This window comes from Takifugu rubripes, chromosome 12 (genome assembly GCF_901000725.2).
Source record: "Takifugu rubripes chromosome 12, fTakRub1.2, whole genome shotgun sequence".
In the NCBI taxonomy this organism is placed as follows: Eukaryota; Metazoa; Chordata; class Actinopteri; order Tetraodontiformes; family Tetraodontidae; genus Takifugu; species Takifugu rubripes.
The window spans coordinates 9021679-9042310 of NC_042296.1; the positions used below are offsets into that span (position 1 = coordinate 9021679).

A 20632-nucleotide genomic window follows, 5' to 3' on the forward strand; every position below is an offset into this window, starting at 1 on the left:
CCTCGTCCTAAAATGGTAAAATCCAGAATTTTCTCGAAGCTTTTTGTTGCTATTTCTTCTTAACCTGTGTGGGACAGTGTAAATAAGACTTCCATGGTTCCGTTTCTGATCTGTACAAACTGAATTCTTTTAAAGATATTTTCAAACTTTTGTTGACACACTATTGTTGATTACCGACACTAGAAAGGATACTTTCAAAAATCCAATTTGACTTCAAGTTAAGGACAACAGCTGAACAGAAACAGAACATGAAGGACGTTTCTCAGGAGGAATGAAGGGAGGAAAAAACCACATTCAAGGTTGGAGACAATTGTCCAGCTCCACAAAACGTTTTTATTGTTATAAATGGAACAAAAAGATGGTCACATGATGTCCATCATCAACTTGCTTGATTGTTGAGAAGAAAAGTCAGAAAAAAAGAATGACAGCTGTGGACAGCTGTCCAACCATGGACAACATCCAGGTGTGTCCACGTCCCGATTAGACAACTCTTCCTCCTCTCCAGACTCATGAAGATCCACCAGATGGGAGATCTTTAGATACATTTTCTCTTTGATTTTTGCCTTTTCTGAAGAAATTACAGCTCGTAACTTTCTCAGGTTCTTCGTCTTCTTCATCCTTTCAGTCTCGCGTTTGACTGCTTTTTGATGGAAGATGATCAGCCTCATCAGATGAAAGGACTTCTGTTTTTGCTTTGATCAGAGCAGCTCCACATCAGTGACGGGCTTTGATCTCAGAAACATCTCCAGAGTTCACCTACATATTCTGTAGAATTTTGCTCCTGAATTTACTCAAATCTGACATCAACAACTGTAAATCCACAACAGCGACAGAATCATTTAACCTTCAAACTAAACCGGTTGGTCACCGTTTGAGTTGTTTTTTGTCAACAGTGATTTCTGTGAAGACTCTTCGACCTGCAGTGGTGACACACCTGCAGTGTTTTTCTACTACCTGATCTCCAGGTGACCCTTCTGTCCAGCCGTGGTTCTGGTTGATATTCAGGTTTTCAGAGAGGCTCTGTGGGCTTTGTTGCCAGCAACTTACTGGAATGTTTGTTATAAAGTTGCTGGCATATGAGTTGTAAATAAAGTGCTAAATATTTCTTTTTTTTTAAGTTATTGTTCATGTAACATAAGGTGTTTCCTTTTCTACTGCGTAAGAGTGCGCTAATATGTGAGCATATGAATGAGGCGTGCAAAAAGAATTGATCCGGAAAATAAATTTACTGATTCATTTCCTACTTTTGTTTATATGTACTTGAACAACTGAAAATAAACAAGAAATGTGACATTTTGGATGCATGTGTACTAAGCGTACCAAACATGAAATTGATGATATGAAGTGTGTAATAATTGAAGTTTATTTTACACTTGACTGAGCTTAAGCAACCAGAGATCAATAATCTAAAGTTCCTCCATGGCGACACTGATGAGTTTGGCCATTAGTAACAAAGTGTAGGCGTCATTAGTCAACAGCGTGGGCATCGTGCAATGCTTCCTTCTGCCACTAGATGTCCCCAACAGCTCAGCGGGTGAAGGTCGTCGCTTCCTCGTTGCTGCAGTTGTCTGTCAGTACTTGTTAAATAAAAATGTTCAAGAGTCAACACACAAAGAGCTTGGTTTCAATCAGACAGTAAAATGAAAAAATAGCTGAAATACTCGGACACCACTAGAATTCTGACAATAAAAACACCGATAACAGTGCTGGAAATATGGTAAAACTTGTCATATTGGCAACACAAAATCGGACAACTTTGATTATAACAATTATTACTCATTTTTTTGTAACGTTGTGTAAATCCTTACCGTCTAATGAAAGCGTCTTAATTATCGGATTTTAAACGAGGGGAATACAATGGAGCCACTCTTTCTCTCCGTCTGTGGGTGTGTGTGTTTGTGTGTGTTGGTTTGTCTCGTTTAATCAGCATGTCACATAATCTTTTCCAATTAAATTCCCTGTGCAGAGAGAAGGAAATCCCGCAGTCAGTGATGAGATGTTGTGGAACTCGTTTGTCTTTGTTCTGACCTGGGACACATCAAAGAATCTGACTAAGGACAGTATGTCAGATGTTCTAAGAGATCATCTAAGAGAACGTGTCTCATTCATCAGATAAAAGGTGCCTCCTGTGACCTGACAGATGACAGGTGGATCCACTGTGATCTGCAATAGATCACCATCAGCAGGATGGACCATTGCTTCCGTAACCCTCCAGCAGGGGGCTCATCACCACATGTGCCTTTCAGTCTCCTGCCAGGAAAAAATATGAATGATAAACTAAAAAGTAAAGTAAAACAAAAGACAGCTTTTTTTTTGTTGTTGTTTATCAAACTGACTTAAAACTGAAAGAACAAAACTAGGCCTGGAGCTAATCCAGTAGGTCGTTCACTATTGGTAATCACATCATTCAGGAGGTCTAATTGAAGCTTGAGAGTTCGCTCCTCGATGCCACAGCTTTAGAAGCGGTTGATGTGTGGCAGCTGCATCCTGTGACCAACGCTCTGCTTGGCCATTTGTCTCTGTCAGCGCCCCCCCCCCCCCCGGCCCGCCCACCGGGCTCCTCTGCCTGAAAGACCGCCAGTCTCCAGCATAAGGTTTTTGTCTCCAGATGCGATGCCACGAAAGCCCCCAGCCCTTCTGCTCAGGAACAGTTTGACTTGTATTCTGGTGGTCTGAAGTAGCTTTTCATTGGCAGCTGTTTGGGCAGCAGCCACGTCAACCTGCCACAGCTGCTTGTGCGTCCCCGAGGGGCCGCGGCAGCATCTGCCCTCACAATGGCCGATGGAGTCCAGCCAGCCGAACATTATGATGTCACCGGACGCCGGCGTGATTCAGCTGTGCGATTATCCCCTTCCTCCTCCTTAAAGCCCAATGGCGAGCTATTAGGATGAAGCTACCCGGCAATTTTCTCGCTCCCACTGAACGAGCCTCAAAAGGTGCGCTGGGAAAATTATTGGCTTGACCTCCTGATTACATTGGACCAATGAGAGATGATGTGTTGCTGAAAGGAAGGAAGATGAGCAGCTGCTAGAGGAGAAAACTGTCTTTCTTCTTCTCCTATTCTGCAACTTCCTGCAATTGCACAAGAATGTTTCGAGCTTGACTTTTATACCCGTCTGTGGCGCGTGTGCACATGTGAAGGTTTAACACTCACTCTTACAGGTGCGATCAGTTCATGGAGACAAACGCGTCATTTTCCTCCAGCAAAAAACTTGACATGAGGAAAAGTTATCGATGCAGAACGATGTCATTTCTGTGACTATGATGCAGGTTCTTCCTAAAATTAGTGAAATACGATAAATTATCTATACATATTCAAAAGTTTATTTCTTGTGAAAATAAGGAATGTGTGTTCACACGCACTAGCACACGTGTCCATGTTTGCCACCGCAGTCACTGTAGGTTTACAAGCCCATAAAAAGAACTTAATGTATGTAAGACTGGAAACATCACTGTTGGGAGGATGAAGCTGCTACAGGGATAAAAGCAAAGGTTTGTGTCTGCAGACCATAAAAACACACTTGCACCAGAGATGTCCCAGCACCACTCAAGCCTTGCTTCTGCTGGCAGGTTGCATGAAGCAGAACACACTCACTTTGGTAGCAGATACGACCAAACTAGCAAAGAAACCGCTAAATGAATGAACAACTGTTTTGTTTGTGCAGCATTTGATACTATTGCGGTATTTCTTTTCAGCAGAAACCCAGAGCCGGACCCCCAACAAGCAACAGTGTCAGGAAAAACTCCCCTTTTACAGAAAGAAACCAGGAAGAAGCTGGTAACCCCCAGGAGGTGTTGCATTTGCTTGTGGAACTATGGGATGGGCTGAGAATGAACAAGTAAGACCTTTGCAGGGTCGCTCTCCACATTGGTTTTAGCTACAATATAACCTGAGACAGTCACGGGTGGGTGAGTGGAGAACACGACACAGTACCGCCTCTGTTCGGGCTCCTTCTTGGTGCCTTTCTCTCCACTGTCCACTTGTGTGGTATCTCCACACGTGTCTGGGCGGAGCTGTGGCCTGGTACCGCCTGCTACCTTACCTGCAACACACCTGAGTGTGAGAAGTCTAATTAATAAAGTGGATACTACTTTACTACTACATACTGTGATATTTGCAGGCCAGGCTGACCAAGACGTTCTTGTGTTAACTGAATCGTGGCTCAAGAAGAATGTCTCTGGCACTGATATCAGTTAGCAAGGATATTGGTTAGCAAGGATATTGGTTAGCAAGGATATTGGTTAGCAAGGATATAACCTCTTCAGACCTGAGAGACGGCAGAGTTGAAGGGGTAACTGTCTAAATAAATCTGTTACTTTTCTGGATTCATTAACGGAGCCCAACTTTTTGAATTCACTAGCTTAAGAACTTTGGACCTATACTGTTTTTACAATTTATAGACGCTTATTTGTCAAAAAAAGTGATGCCCTTGGGAAACTTCTGCCATGTTATAATGATGAGTTTATTGTAACTGGGGACTTTAATCTAAACTGGCTCAATTCAAATTCCAATGATCTCACAGAGATTTGTGGTAACCTAAATTTAACTTGGTAATTGTTGACCCCGCTCGGCCGGACCTAAACGATGACAGTTAGTCAGTAAGCAACTTATAAAGTTTTGATGCTGTAAACAAAAGAACTCCCTGCAGAAACAATTACGCCTTTAGTTCTTCACACAGTGACTTTGTAAATTCCTTCTATTTAAAAATGATGAATTTCAATTATTGCCCCTTTAAAGAATCATGTTAATTTAAAATAATCACATTACTGAAAAAAGTAATCCAGTCAACTCAACCACTGGCAAGTCATCATTTCTAGCCTCAGCAACGCCGTATCAGAGCCCTTTTCTCTAGCATAATGCTGGAGAAACATGAGCCATTATACATTAAACATCATTGAGATGGAAACAGAGGGATACAACCAAGCTAAAACCAGGAAGAGGCAAACAGAGGGTGAAGCAGGGCTGCTTATATATGGTACTGAGCGGAATGACGGTGAAAACAAGGTGGGGGCAGCAGATGGACTGGCTGTTGAGGAGGGGTGACTGGAAGGGGAATAGGAAATTCCTCAGCAGCAGCAGCAGCAGCAGCAGCAGCAAGAGAGCCTCTTCCAGAACAACCCCAGTCTCATAAGACTGACTACTGCTTCACAGTCACAATGCAGAAATGTCTCCTTTGATTCCAAATAATTTGATTTATAATTGTATTGTGGATTAAAGAAGGATTTGCGAGCGAGAAATTCCAAGAATTCCTTGGTCACATTCTGCCACCGCTCTATAGATGCCTCCGAACATGCGTGTGGACGGCAGGCAACAAAGAAGAGAGAAGGGACAAAATAGACTCAAAAGATCCGAAATTATCTTCTGAGGCTACATTAAAATGAGAGCAGAGACAAATAAAACGAAGCGGAGTAAAATAAGCTAAACACAGGAGCTTTTATCCTGGTAATTGCGTGTTAGAGTTGGTCGTTATGGTGGAGAGATGGATATGAAGGAGGAAAATCACGGGTGTGGGAGCTGTGATATGTGTTAGGACTCTAGCCGATGTTTCTGTCCTGAATGTGCGCTCCTGTGTGTGTTGTGTGTTGTCCTAAATATGTGTGTGTTGTGCCCTACGCCAGATTGGTCATCCAAAGTTTAGGTACCTGCCGATTGGTCCAGGAGGTCCAGGAGGACTCGATTTAGACCCAAAGATGGCTACCACCTGGGAGCTCCTCACCTTCCTCAACATCCAACGGCCTCAGACGTGTTTTTGGGAAATTGGGAGTGAATGGCCATTTTTGTTATATCCTATTCTCCTGTTTTAGGTAGCTCAGTGGACGTCTTCTGGTTTTTGCCTGTCAGGGTAGATCTTGTTTGTTTTTTCCAGTTAGACCCAGTCTGTTTCTATATTGGCCTCAAGTTTGCTCCGAGGATATTTGTGTTGATGAAACGTTCTAGACTTTGATTTTCAAATGATCCTTGGTTTTCAATAAACACTGCTACGGTGTAACGGAGGAAAATGACGTTTATCTGCGAATAGTAGAAAGACAAACCACCAAAGCCTGGACGATCTAAAAAATAAACCAAGCAAACCTTAAACTACTTTGAACTACTAATGGTAAGAGACTTTACTCGTACTTAAAAAAATGAGAGTGTGCGTGTTTGCGCGTGATGGAAGCAGGTTGAACCTCATGGCTCCATCGTCGTGTGCGTTGGAGTCGTCCCTCCTGCAGACCACCCCTCCCGTATTGTCCACGCGCATTATAAAGCGCAGCGCCCCCACCGCCACCTCTCATCCGAGCGCAGCACCTCTGAGACAGGCAGGACCTTCTCCATCTCACTATCTGCTGCTTTTACCTGGATTAACTCTTGAGCTCCCCGCCATCCCCCCATCGCCTCAGCATCGCCGCAGACGGAACCAGCAGCAGCCTCCTCGCCGTCTCCTCCGTCCTGCCTTCCAACTCTCCGCTTTGTCCCCCGGTCATGGGGAGCGTCGTGCGCTTTTCTCCCGGGCTGCTGAGGGGGTCGGTGGTGCTGTAGACGGATAAGCAGGTGGATCTATGGTCACAGGCGCAACCACCAGCCGAAGGAAATAAGTGGAACTTTAGTGCCGGAGAGGATGCAGGTGGCGGGCTGCGCCGTGATCCTCCTGACGCCTGTTCTTCTCCTGGTGAGTGTGAGTGGCTACACAGGTGAAAAACAAAGTGGGATTTAGAACTTTCTCCAAACTCCAAAGTTCCGAACCAGGAGAGGCTCTAGGTTTGACTTTAAAGGAGAGAAACACCAAAAGTGCCTTTATTTCGGGTTTGACACCAGAGTGGTTCCTTTTCCTCAAACTGTCAACTGTTTCTGACCGAGCCACATAATAAGGATGTATTATTATTATTAATATCATTATTATTAGTATTGATATTATTATTATTAGTGGTAGTAATAACAGTATTTGTGCTTGGAGTCGGAAATCGTGAAATGATCTAATCTATCAAGTTCGATCATCCTATTTTTCTTTTACAAACTGTCTTTTACAAACATCCGATGTGATGACATAAATGTATTTTAGAGAAATGATTAATCTCGGATTTATTTAGTCAGAACATCCAGCAGCCACCTACACAGGCGTCTCAATGATCTCACGGGGGCGCTATAACATGTAAACCCAGTCAGAAAATCGAATTTTACTAAATTACAACTTCGATTAAACAAACATCTCATTTTGGGTGATCAGGAACATTTTTAAATAAAATATCACTTAAAAGAATAATTTCAATCTTATGAACTGTACAGACTAAATGCAACATAAAAAAAATCAAAATCAAAAACAAATAAAATAATTGTTTTAAACTGGAAACATTTAGATGGATTAAATATAGAAGAATGGAATATACATTAAAATTGAGTTGTATTAATAGTCTCAAACATTTTCTCCATGAGTTTACAACATTACTGCATTTTATATTTGAACATTTAAAGAATCCAGATAAATTATAAACTAAGATTTGTGCTAAATATTTAAAGCTTTTAAACGTACCCGTGTTTAGATTTTTTTTTTTAAATGTTGGATGCAATTTAAATGGAATTAAATAGCCTTTTGAAGCAGGGCTGTAGAACTGAAGCTCAGGAACAGAACCCACCCAGAAAAAGAAGCAGGATTACAGCTGAACTTTGATGGTTTTATTTCCTGGTTAAGACTCTTGTCTCCGCTTAAGCCTCTTGTCTGTGAGCCGCACGCCGACCCCGATAACAGCAGGGCAGGTGTGTGTGTGTGTGTGTGTGTGTGGTTTCACTATTCTATTAACATCCAAGATCATCTGTATTATCACCGTCTGAGGTTTTTCCATGTTATGTGACAAGAAAGGAAATGTAAATGATCTGCTCTAAATCTAAAAGAACTCTTAAAATCTTATATATGCATGAAGTCCACCCTCAGCGCACACACACACACACACACACACACACACACACCCACACACACACACACACACACACACACAGAAACAGGAATATTTCCAGGTTTTCATCACCCAGTGTACATCCGTGTTTTTGTCTTCTTTCATTGTCAACTTTTATATTTTCATTTTTCAGATTCTTCTGGGAAAAAAACCCCATTGAACCAAAATCATTCCGATGTTGAAGACTCAACACACACATTTTCATCACTCTGTCGTATTGGTGATCGTCAAATTGACTGCCTGATTAAAAAGAATCACTTTAGGAAATCGGGGAAATTTGACCGAGTTAACATTAATTCTGTGCTTTCAGCGTTACACAATGAATCAGAAACACGCACCAACACTGGGGTTTGTGTGACCTTTGGAGAGGGTGTGTGTTTTACCCAGGTGCCATCTCAGTGATGCTTTCTGTGGGTTTGAGCAGCTTTTATAACATTCTCTGGAGAAGAGCGCTGAGGGGGGGGCTGCAGACACACTTCAGCCTCCTCTTCCCAGCTCCACCAGCAGCTTCAGCCAGTCAGCAGCAATTGACAGGAACACGAGCTGGTTCCACTGGTGCTGGCAGGTGACAGGTGATACCGAGGGCAGTCCTGATATCCATGCTGAGCCATGAGGTCACGACCTCTGTGCCAGCTGTTTAAAACCACACAACTGTCTTTTTCAGGGGGGTTTCGGTTCTTGGAGACAATTGCAACGTTTAGTTCTTCCTTCCTGTAGTTACACTAAGAGGCGATAGGGGTCGCTAGAACGCAAAGAAAATGGCTTCAAAGATTTTGTTCCTGGACTCTTGAGCAAAGGTCAGTTTTATTGAAGGTTCACTGAAAATACATTTCACGAGATAAGTATGAATTCATTTTTACTTCAAAGATTTTCAGTGACAACACAGCCAACGAATGCCCGCGCACACACACACACACACACACACGCTCACACACAGACCTACTTCAACTCCATCTTCTGCTGTTCGAATTCAGAAGTCCAGCATTAAAGAGTTGACACTCTTTTTGTAATTGAATATGTAATAACAATGGAACACACACGTGTCGCTGTGATGGTCACTGCGACGCGTCGCCATTAATATTGTAGAGAAAGGAACAAATGGCTAATCTCAACGATATGAACGTCTACTGCTGTGACCCAGGTGTGCTTCGCTGAGGGCCTGTATGTCCCCGCGTGTGTGTCTTGCATGCGTGTGTGTGTGTGTGTGTGTGTGTGGCAGTCACGATTAATGACCACAGCTTTTTCGCTCTCGCTGTAGCGATCCACGTTCGCAGTGGCGTTCATGTCTCGCAGGTCAAAACAGGAGTGGGTTGAAGGGTGTCGTCCAGCCACACCCCTCAATGCAGGCCACAGTATTTCAAAACACACACACACACACACACACACCCGCCTGACCCCGCTGCCTCGGTCCTTGGAGAGTCTGTATTTCTGCTGAAGCCTATGGAGGCGCCCTGATAGCAGCTCTGTGAGAGGAGCTGGAGATTAGATAACCTCGCTTGACCTGATCCTCGCCCTCAAGGTGCCCAGGGGACTCCTGGGGTTGAGCCTCAATGTTTCCAGCTTTGCATTGTAGAACTTAAAGGATGAACGACTGAGTGAAGGAAAAAAGAGGGGTGAGATGTGTGTAGCAGCCATCACAGCCAATCCCAGGGCGCCCTTCAGCGCCTCAGCACTTTGGGCTCAGATTGATTTCTCTTCGGGTTTTTGGTCGGGAATTAAATGAATGATGGGCAGCTGTCAATCAGGAGCAGGTGGAGGAGGTCTCTGTCATTCTTCATGTTTATTTCCATCCTGCTCTTCCATCCATTCTTTTGCTCCTCTTTTTACGGAGGTTTACTTGTCAACAGTAATCTCTAAACTCTTCTTGACCTGTTGGTCATCGGATCAAAACTGCTCACAGTGCTGCTGGTCAGAGCTCAGTCCATCAGAACCGGCCCGGTCCATTTATTCTGTTCACACTGTCTTCAAATAAAAACAGTAAGTGGGTTCACACTGGGTTTTGGGCCAGTGTAAAAAAGGCTTCACAGTAGGAGAATAAACACTCTAAACTCCCACCAAACCTGCCAGAGCTGAGAACCCTGGTCTCCAGGAACCCTGGTCTCCAGGAACACTGGTCTCCAGGAACCCTGGTCTCCAGGTACCATGGTCTCCAGGTACCCTGGTCTCCAGGAACCCTGGTCTCCAGGTACCCTGGTCTCCAGGAACCCTGGTCTCCAGGTACCCTGGTCTCCAGGAACCCTGGTCGCCAGGAACCCTGGTCTCCAGGAACCCTGGTCTCCAGGTGCCCTGGTCTCCAGGTGCCCTGGTCTCCAGGTACCATGGTCTCCAGGTACCCTGGTCTCCAGGAACCCTGGTCGCCAGGAACCCTGGTCTCCAGGAACCCTGGTCTCCAGGAACCCTGGTCTCCAGGTGCCCTGGTCTCCAGGTACCATGGTCTCCAGGTACCCTAGTCTCCAGGAACCCTGGTCTCCAGGTCTCCCAGTTCCTCCCAACAGTCCAGTTGAGACTCTGCTGGACCTTACTGGTTTGCTCTGACCTGCATGGATGAGAACCTCCATGGACAGACTAAAGACATGATCACAACTTCTTTGGGGTAAAAATGCTTCCAGGAATATTCTAAACGGACTCTTTATCATCTTCTTCCAGCTGACAGAACATGAGTTTTACATAATCTGAGCAATTTCACACTTCTGTCTTCCTCCCCCTCTTTTTGTCTCTCTTCTCTGAGTCTCTCTCTCTCTCTCTCTCTCTCTCTCTCTCTCTGTTACTCTGTCTTCCTCTCTCCTCCCTTCACTCTCTGTATTCTGCAGCATTTATCAAATCAATTACTGTTGATGGGAGTTCCTCCTAACAGGTACTGAGGTGTCTCAGCATTAATTCATTCTGTCGCTTTGATGGATTCGCTCTGCAAGAGTTGCAAGGGTGTGTGTGTGTGTGTGTGTGTGTAGGGGGGATGGGGGGGGGGGGGGTTCTGTCAGGCCTCACTTTGAACATTAGCTGCTGGAGTCACAGTGAGCAGATTCACCATGTGGATGTACAAGAGACGTCAGTGTGACCTGCTGGGCGTGAAAAGGCCCAAACACACACACACACACACGCACGCATGCACGCACACACACAGCACACACACTCACACACGCACGCACGCACACACACACACACAAAATTCTATCCTGAACCTTAAAACTCACTTCTGAACCCATAAATTTATCATTACAATGAAAAGGAAGTGCACCTTTGCTTTTGTGTATGTGTCCACATTTGTTAACTTGTGAATGTAGCATGTACACACACACACACACACACACACACACACACACACACACACACACACACACACACACACATAATCTTTGATCCATGCTGGCTCTAAAAAGACACTGGACTAAATTCTTAATCCACGAACGGCTGGATTTCCATTAGCGACGGTGTGTAGAGAAGATTGTTGTAGTTGACAGTTGCAGTGAGAGCAAAATACTGTGAAAAGCCACCTACACATCTGACGTTTAGTGTCATATTTAAAAAAGAAATGAGACATCTGGACAACCGCGTGTGTGTGTGTGTGTGTGTGTGTGTGTGTGTGTGTGTGTGTACTGGGCTTTATTGAATAATTATCCTCCTATAAAATCAGATCTGAGCGTGTGCCTAAAAATCATTGATTCCCACAAAATCTCCATGTGAGCAGCTTCAGAGGGGATGAGATGAAGGTCAGGAATTAATCTAAGTAAAGAGCGCACACACACACACACACACACACACACCTGTACATTAGAATATCCCATCGGTCTCTGCCGTCCTGTGTGATTAATGGCTGATGCCATCACAGATGCTGCTGAGGACAAGCAGTGTTTTAGAGGGTCGTTATTCGTACAAAAGGTGGATCTTGTTGGAGAGCAGACGAGTTGTGACAGGCGGTCACCTGTGAACATCTGTGCTGTTTGACTGTTATATTCACGTGCACAGAGGAGGTCGTGTAGGTACGGAGCAGTCTCGTTCCCCACAGAGCTTGTGAGCAGGAACTCTACAACAGAAGCTCCTCACGTCAAAGCAGGACAGACACACTCGGACGCTCTCAGACAGATTCTGTGGAGCCGCTCATCCAGTTCAGAGCTGCTGATGCTCTGATAAGGAATTAAAGCTAATGATAAGAGTGAACCCACCTCAGCTGTTCTGCTTTGATGGGATATGTGGAAAGGGACACACCGCATGAAACCCAGAGCACGGCATTCTTTGAGTGGCCTCCATGCGCGTCTGCCCTCAGATGTGCCACAGACTTTTGATTTTGCCTTTAGCTCACAGACTAAAGCTCTGTAGCTTATGATGTTCGTCTTCACCCGGGGGAGGGGTGGGGGGCTGTCAGCCTGATAAGAGCTAATCTCAGTCCGACTCCTGTTCATTTACAGCTTATCTAACCAAGAATCCACATTCATGTTGTGTGGTGGCCTCAAATCTCTGTCAGGTGCAAACATACAGGTTCGCTTTCCTTTTCAGAACAAATCAGCTGGTGGGAGTTTAATTGGAATAAATGATGAGAGTTTGTCACGCACACACACACACACACACACACACACACACACACACACACACACACACACACACACACACGCACACACACAACTCAACACTTTCTATTGAAATGCTATTAGTTTAGCTAAAGCTATATATGTTCCTGAAAGTTCCTGCTTGCCCCCCAAAATGACAGAGACGATCAGTCTTTTTAATAGTTCCTATTTTCTCCTCACCTTTTCGGTGTGGAGCTCTGTTTCCCTGCACACTTGCCCGTTCAGCTGTAGTTTCAGCTCTGGTTTCCCCAAAAGGTTTGGAAAGCACCTTCTTTTGTAAGTGTCAACAGGGCTTTGGTGTCTCTTTGGTGCTGCCTTGTTAGGCAAGTCAAATCTAAAAGCCCAGGGTCTCAGTCAAAGAAACGAACAGATTTACCCTGTCCGAGGTCAAAAGAAAGTGGTTTGATATAAAAATGGAGACAGAAATAATATATCTGCCACAGCAGGAGGAGGCGCACTGCCTAAATTGTCAAATACTCACTGGGGAGAGCGCTTTGTTAGGAATCATCCCTGATGGAGACAGCCACCCCATACGGTGAGGTGATAAATGTTGAGTCACAATAGTCTAAATTCTGAAAAATCACAAATACCTCAGTGATCAGTTGAGTTTAGGTCGTACAGTCCCAAACAATTTGTGCAATTTTCTCTCCAGATTCAAGTAAAAATGTGAAACAGCAATGTTCTATTGTCCGTAACTGATACAGCCTAATCTAAAGCCGCGGAATGTATAGAGCTACCTAACATTTCTGATATGGATAAAAGGCCACAGCAGGGCTGGATGCAGAATTTGTAATCATCAACCTAATCTGGATCTTCAACCTAGTGCCAATTAATTTAACGAACTAAATGTCATACTTCTAATCGTTTGTCATGTTTAGGATATGCCTATATCGTATTTATCAAAGGCATCTGCTTATTATGTACAAAACAGAGCATCTATCTATCTATCATCATCCATCCATCCATCCATCCATCCATCCATCCATCCATCCATCCAATCCATCCATCCATCCATCCATCCATCCATCCATCCATCCATCCATCCATCCATCCATCTATCATCTATCTATCTATCTATCTATCTATCTATCTATCTATCTATCTATCTATCTATCTATCTATCTATCTATCTATCTATCTATCTATCTATCTATCTATCTATCTATCTATCTATCTATCTATCTATCTATCTAAGAATTCAGTGGAACAGGAACTAAACTAGCAGAGTTTTAAAGACCAGACAGATGATTATGTTCTATTAAAAGGAACATAAAATATCAAAAAAATAGTCTCATTTCAACTGAAGTGTTCTGTAATTGCGGCATGTCGTGCTCTGCACTGACGTCTTCACTAACAGCTGATGACAAAGTTCTATACGTTCCCTCCTATGCTCCCTCTATACGTTCCCTTTGACCATTTATTCATTCCTTCATTCTTGTGGCCACAGTTTTCCAGATAGGTTTGTAGGAGAAGAGGAGTTTGATACAGACAGATGATGGCTGGAATGTGGCTTCTAATAACAATAACACATTCATCTCGTTTCTTTATATTATTTATGAGTGCTGGTCCTCGTGTTTACGGTTCCTGAGGGTGGGAGCAGGTCTGTGATCGGAGGAGCCAGGCAGCCGTGTTGTGAATGTCCGGAAGTTTATTGGGGAATTTTGAAAGCAGACGATGCAGGATGCTGCTGTGATCCCGACTGGATGTCACGGATCATGAAAGGGACGGACATTTGTCCAGGTGACAGAAGGCTGCTTCCCTGATGTGGGAGACGCCTTCTTCAGAGCTGAGCCAGCAAGACAGTTGCTGAGGGTGGCGGCGCCGGAGGTGATCGGCGTGACGGATCAAACGGAGACCGTGGGAACGGAGGGCAGGTGCCACGCGTCCGGGCACTCCTTGTGCGAGGGGCAGCGGAGGAAGTGCGGTAGTTGATGTTGATGAAGAGGTGACATTGGGTCCATTTATCCTGGAAGGTGCTGGTGATGAGGTGAGGACGGTGGAGGTCACTGAAGGTCTAGTGGAAAAGACATATAGTTGTACTGTTGGAGGCAGGAGCTGATGGGAAGTTTATTTCCCCTCAGTGTGAGTAAGTGCCCAACATATATTTATCTACTGTTAAGTCCCTAATGTAGCTGTGTGAAACAAACCCAATATAGGAATAGAACTAGCGATACCTCGTTTATTAATTACATAACGCGTTTCTTATTTTCTTCATGTTTGCAGCTCCTTATGGACACTAACAACACATTCAAAGTCTGTTTGCAGCTGGAATAATTTTGTGTAATAATCCTTCATAAGTCATCCTTTAGAGAAGAATTAGGCTAAAAGCTCCAGAGTGGTTGGAGCAGAGCTGACGGTGGGAAAGGCGATGGCGGTGGCTGGTGCTGGGGGAGTTATTGCTCCACTTACTTCACAAACTGGAAATCTCATTAAGTGTGACACTGAAGATTAGTTGAGAGGGACCAAAGTGGAGAAAGACTGAGCTCACCGAGGGGCTGCCAGGAGGATTTGGCTTTGTTTGCATCATTAATTCAGGATTGAAACAGCTGATGGCGACGCTCACGACCAGCGTGGATGTGACAGGAGAACAGGTGCTGCTGTTCTCCAAACACGACTTAACTCTGTAGCACCGGAGCTACACCTGAAAGTCCCTCCACACACATGAGAACTGGAACTATAAAAATGCTCCTGTAAACCTGAACCTTCCTCTTCTGCCAACGTCTGGATGAATAGAGGCGTTAATGATATTCACAAGTTAATTTTATAAATTTGAGTTATTAGTGTGACACAAGCACGTGAGCACGCTCACTAAAGCTCTGGTCAGAACAAACTCAATCTTGACTGATAACACTGATAACAAAATGTGCACCAGAGTACTACAATATTCTACCCTCCATACTACACTCTTTATAGCACTCTACCCTCCATACTACACTCTTTATAGCACTCTACCCTCAATACTATACTCTTTATAGCACTCTACCCTCAATACTACACTCTTTATAGCACTCTACCCTCTATACTACACTCTTTATAGCACTCTACCATCAATACTACACTCTTTATAGCACTCTACCCTCAATACTACACTCTTTATAGCACTCTACCCTCTATACTACACTCTTTATAGCACTCTACCCTCAATACTACACTCTTTATAGCACTCTACCCTCAATACTACACTCTTTATAGCACTCTACCCTCAATACTACACTCTTTATAGCACTCTACCCTCTATACTACACTCTTTATAGCACTCTACCCGCAATACTACACTCTTTATAGCACTCTACCGTCTATACTACACTCTTTATAGCACTCTACCCTCCATACTACACTCTTTATAGCACTCTACCCTCAATACTACACTCTTTATAGCACTCTACCCTCAATACTACACTCTTTATAGCACTCTACCCTCAATACTACACTCTTTATAGCACTCTACCCTCTATACTACACTCTTTATAGCACTCTACCCGCAATACTACACTCTTTATAGCACTCTACCCTCTATACTACACTCTTTATAGCACTCTACCCTCAATACTACACTCTTTATAGCACTCTACCCTCAATACTACACTCTTTATAGCACTCTACCCTCTATACTACACTCTTATAGCACTCTACCCTCTATACTACACTCTTTATAGCACTCTACCCTCAATACTACACTCTTTATAGCACTCTACCCTCAATACTACACTCTTTATAGCACTCTACCCTCCATACTACACTCTTTATAGCACTCTACCCTCTATACTACACTCTTTATAGCACTCTACCCTCAATACTACACTCTGTACAGCACTCTACCCTCTCTTCTGCAGTCTTTACAGTATGCTGCTCTCTATACTGTATATTCTTTACAGTAATCTACCCTCTGGGCTGCACTCTTTTCACCTCTTTGCACTCTATGCTGCCCTTTTTACATTCCCTTCCCACTATACTACAGTCTTTACAGTGCTCTGCTCTCCATTCTGTCCTCTGTACTGCTTTTATGTTATAGTATTTTGCTCTCTAAACTGGACTCTTTATAGTACATTCCCTCTATACTGCCTTTATACATTCCCTTTATACTGCATTCTTTGTAGTATTTTGTCCTCTATACTGCATTTTTACTGTGGAAGTTGAACTATTTATATTACAGTACTCTGCCCTCACTACTGAAAAAAATTATATTACTCTGTACTGCATGTTTACAGTTCTCTGTCGTCTGTACTGAACTTTTACAGCACTTTACTTAAATGCTGCATTTTTTACAGTACTCTCCGTCTAAACTGCACCCCTTACAGTACTCTCTTAATGGTCTCTACACTGGGTTCTATACTAGTCTAGTCTAGTCAAAGTTATACAAAAGACACACACACACTGGTTGTTTTTCTTTTTTTTTCAAATGGTTGCCTGGCGTGTGTGTGTGAGGTCTGTGCTCACAATGGTGAAAGTGCTGATTACCACGATTACCACATGTGTTGTAGCCTCAGGTGATCAGGATCAAACAGACACTCTGATGTGTGTGTGCATGTGCGTGTGTGTGTGTGTGCATGTGTGTGTGTGGGGGGGGGGGGAGGTCTTTCAGTGTTCTTGTCTGATGAGAATTTAGTGCAACTTTGAAAAAAAATATGTCAGGTAATGAAGTTATTAAATATAATTTTAATTTTTTTTTGCAAAGGTTGCATTATATATACACATATATAGTTCAGCTGATTGAAACAGTTGATTAAAACCTCATTATAGATGCTATTGATCCACGAAGGCACCAGCAAAAGTCCAAGTGCTCATGACAGATCTCACCTTTCAGGAGAAATGAGGTGATCGATACCAGCGATCCGAGCTGGTGGCCTGCTCCTGTCTTATTTACTCATCAGTGCTAATAATGAATGGATCAGCCTGATCAATTAGCAGTTTGCTCTTTAGTTACCGGTCAAGACGCTCAGCAGACCATTGTTTCTCCTGTTGGGACTCATCAATGACCGAATATCTTTCGCTCCTCATCAGAGTTGTCCCATTTAAATCCCAAGTTTGAAGTTGACAATTATGGTGTGAAATTGAAGCGTGGAGCCAACATTGATTATGTCCAACCCCAGCTGATTGGTCAATTTCTAGAAATCAGCTGAGTGAAAAAGTCAATCAGTCTTCAGTTCCATAGACAGATGAAAGGGGTTCAGTCCAGTTCAGTGAACTATTTTCAGCCCTCTTTGGGAACCCAAAGCTCCAAAAATACAGAGAGCACATCAACCTTGAGTATTTCAAATGGCTTTTATAACAGGAAATGATGTCATATCCTGCATATGTAAAAAAAAAACTGTATGTAGAAAGAAAGAAAGTCAGAAGTGCTGTTTGGTTTACTCTGTTTTTTGTTGTTTTTTTCTTTTTACCAGGTTTCAGGTGGTCAGGCCTCAAAGTCGGATATCATCAAATCAGGAAGCCCCAAAGCGACCGTAAAGCATATATGGACAGAAAGTAGCAAAGAAATGTCGATCAGTAGGCTGCTGTCACAGACGCTTCAGGGTAAAGAAAACACCACAGCTTTGGACCTTCGCTACGACACTCCGGAGCCATACTCCGAGAAGGAACTCTGGGACTGGCTGAGGAACTCCACAGAGTTGCAGGAGTCTAGGTCGAGAACCAAACGGCGGCCAATGGTCAAGACAGGAAAGTTCAAGAAGATGTTTGGCTGGGGGGACTTCCACTCTAACATCAAGACTGTCAAGCTCAACCTGTTGATCACAGGCAAGATCGTGGACCACGGCAATGGCACCTTCAGCGTCTACTTCCGCCACAACTCTACAGGTCAGGGGAACGTGTCTGTCAGCTTGGTCCCTCCTACCAAGATAGTTGAGTTTGATGTTGCAGCTCAGCAGTCGGTCATTGATGTCAAGGACTCAAAGTCCTTCAACTGTCGCGTAGAGTATGAAAAGGTGGAGAAAGGTGCCAAGAACACGCTTTGCAACTTTGATCCGTCCAAGACCTGCTACCAGGAGCAGACCCAGAGCCACGTGTCCTGGCTCTGCTCTAAACCCTTCAAAGTTATCTGCATCTTCATTTCCTTCTACAGCACTGACTACAAACTGGTGCAGAAAGTGTGCCCAGACTATAATTACCATAGTGACACTCCCTACTTCCCCTCTGGTTGACTTTTTAATAAATTAAGTTGGATAAAAACTGAGCGCAGTTTGGGCTTGAACCCATGGCATCCCATCAGTCAAGCCAACATACTGTAGGTCTCAGTTTTTACAGAGGGCAGTAATGCGTCACGGTGGACTCTAATCAGAATCTAAACTCCATCAGCGTCACTTCCAGCTAGTTCCTGAGTTGTGTCTGTTCTTCCCAGTCATCCCAGTGAATTATTATTTTTGGAACGTCATCGTCATTGCTAAGTTTTGTTGGCACTTGTTGCTTGTTTCATATCCGTTTCTTTCCGAACTGATGTTAACTTCAGATTAACTTCGGAGTGGCCGAGAGGCTCGAGTTTATCCTGCACATCTGTCACAACATAGAAATCAGAAGTTGCTCAGCTGAAGACGCTTTTAGAAATGTGCCTCCTCTTCCTCAGATGGCCCGAGGAAGAGGAGGAGAAATGGGGAGAAAGATTCTTTGCAGCTACAGGGTAATTGGCAGAGTAATCAGATTTCTTTAACTCATTACCTGACTGTGGGGGGTAAGGCCTGCTAATTGTCAGTTAATATATATCAGATGTATTGAACTTTATATCTTAGAGCTAATTTGTATGGTTTGTAATGTACATATTAGCTTCTGTACATTCCCTCCACGAAATGTATGTTTCCTCCTTCCTCATGTGGATTCTTTTTCTTTATTCCTTTTCTGCTTGTTGTTGGTTGTCGAACCAAGAATATGATGTTGATCTCGATGTGAATTTCTTGAAAACGGTGATCTTGTATCAAAGCTGTTAAACTATTAGAAATATCCAGACGTTTCTTTCATGTGAGGGCTGTGAGATGTACATATTAAAGGACGGTTTATCAGTTAACAGCTGCTAATTTGTCACTTCTTCCTGTCATGATTATTAACAGCTGAAGTCTTCTATGCGCTTCAGCATCCAGGATCACACCTTCAGTTTTAGTAAGTAAAAAAAAGGGAGTTATTCCTTCCGTTGTTGCTGGTTGGGGGTTCGACTCTGGGTTCCTGTAAAGCACCTAGAAACAGTTTGGATTGTACCAGACACTTTCTAAATAAAGCTGAATGAAATTGATTTATTCCTTAACATTATTGTTTACATGTGGAATAATTTCCTTAGCATTCAAAGCAATGACATCAATACATTTACACACAAAAAGGCATATTTCAACACAATGACATCACTGACTGACAAAAGTGACCTTACTAAAGAGATTTAAAAATAAAAGGCATGTTTGTTGCATTGAACACCTTTTCTGTTGTGACAAGACGGCATTTGGAGCCATTGAAAACACTCCATCGCCTGTGTGTGTGTGCGCCTGTGTGTGTGTGTGTGTGTGTGTGCGCATGCATCCGTGTGCCTGTGTGTGTGCATGAGTGTGTCACCATGTTCCTCGCATTCAGGAGATCCAGAACACTTAATCTCTGTTCTTGGCTGCTTATTTCTGAATCTTCTTCTGAGTCACCGCGCGTGTGATGGAACAGATTTTCCAATAATTGAGATTTCCAGAATGCTGGAGAGTCAGTGGCGACCCAGGATTTCAGTTCCTGGGAGATCATCGGAACGGGACGTGAGACCGATCGCGTCTGTTGTGGGACGTCGCCGCGGCACCTGCCGCTGAATCCACTTAGGATCAGCAGTAGGCTTTCATCAGATTAGAGCCTGCAGGGGGTGCTGGTGGTGGTGGGGGTGGGGGTGAGCTGTAATTAAAGTGGATGGGGGGGGGGGCTGTTTGGTGCCTTTATTGTCATTTAGGAGTTTGCTCCAAAAGTTTTGCCCTCCACGATCATACTGATAGACTTTAGGTGTGTGTGGCGCCCGGAGAACAGGGGTGACCCATACCTGTGTGGCTTGTAAAGCCCCCCAAGGCACCTGTGCTTCTGGGGTTCTACTTAAACTTGATTTTATAACCATGGGTCTGGTCTGGGTGGAGGAAACTGAACTGACCAAGTCCCCCTGGAGCACAGCAGGGGGGAGGAAGCGTTCAGGAAGATGAAAC

At 43.8% G+C, this 20632-nt stretch overlaps 1 protein-coding gene across 1 annotated transcript; it reads left to right on the plus strand.

Moving 5' to 3' along the window:
* Positions 1 to 6204: 6204 nt before the first annotated feature.
* On the plus strand, positions 6205 to 19485 carry LOC101074094 (neurexophilin-1-like). The gene is made up of 2 exons (XM_029845446.1): positions 6205 to 6650; positions 17876 to 19485. The coding sequence occupies exons 1-2, from the start codon at positions 6600 to 6602 to the stop codon at positions 18629 to 18631; spliced, it is 807 nt and encodes a 268-aa protein (XP_029701306.1). The 5' UTR covers positions 6205 to 6599; the 3' UTR covers positions 18632 to 19485.
* Positions 19486 to 20632: the final 1147 nt, after the last annotated feature.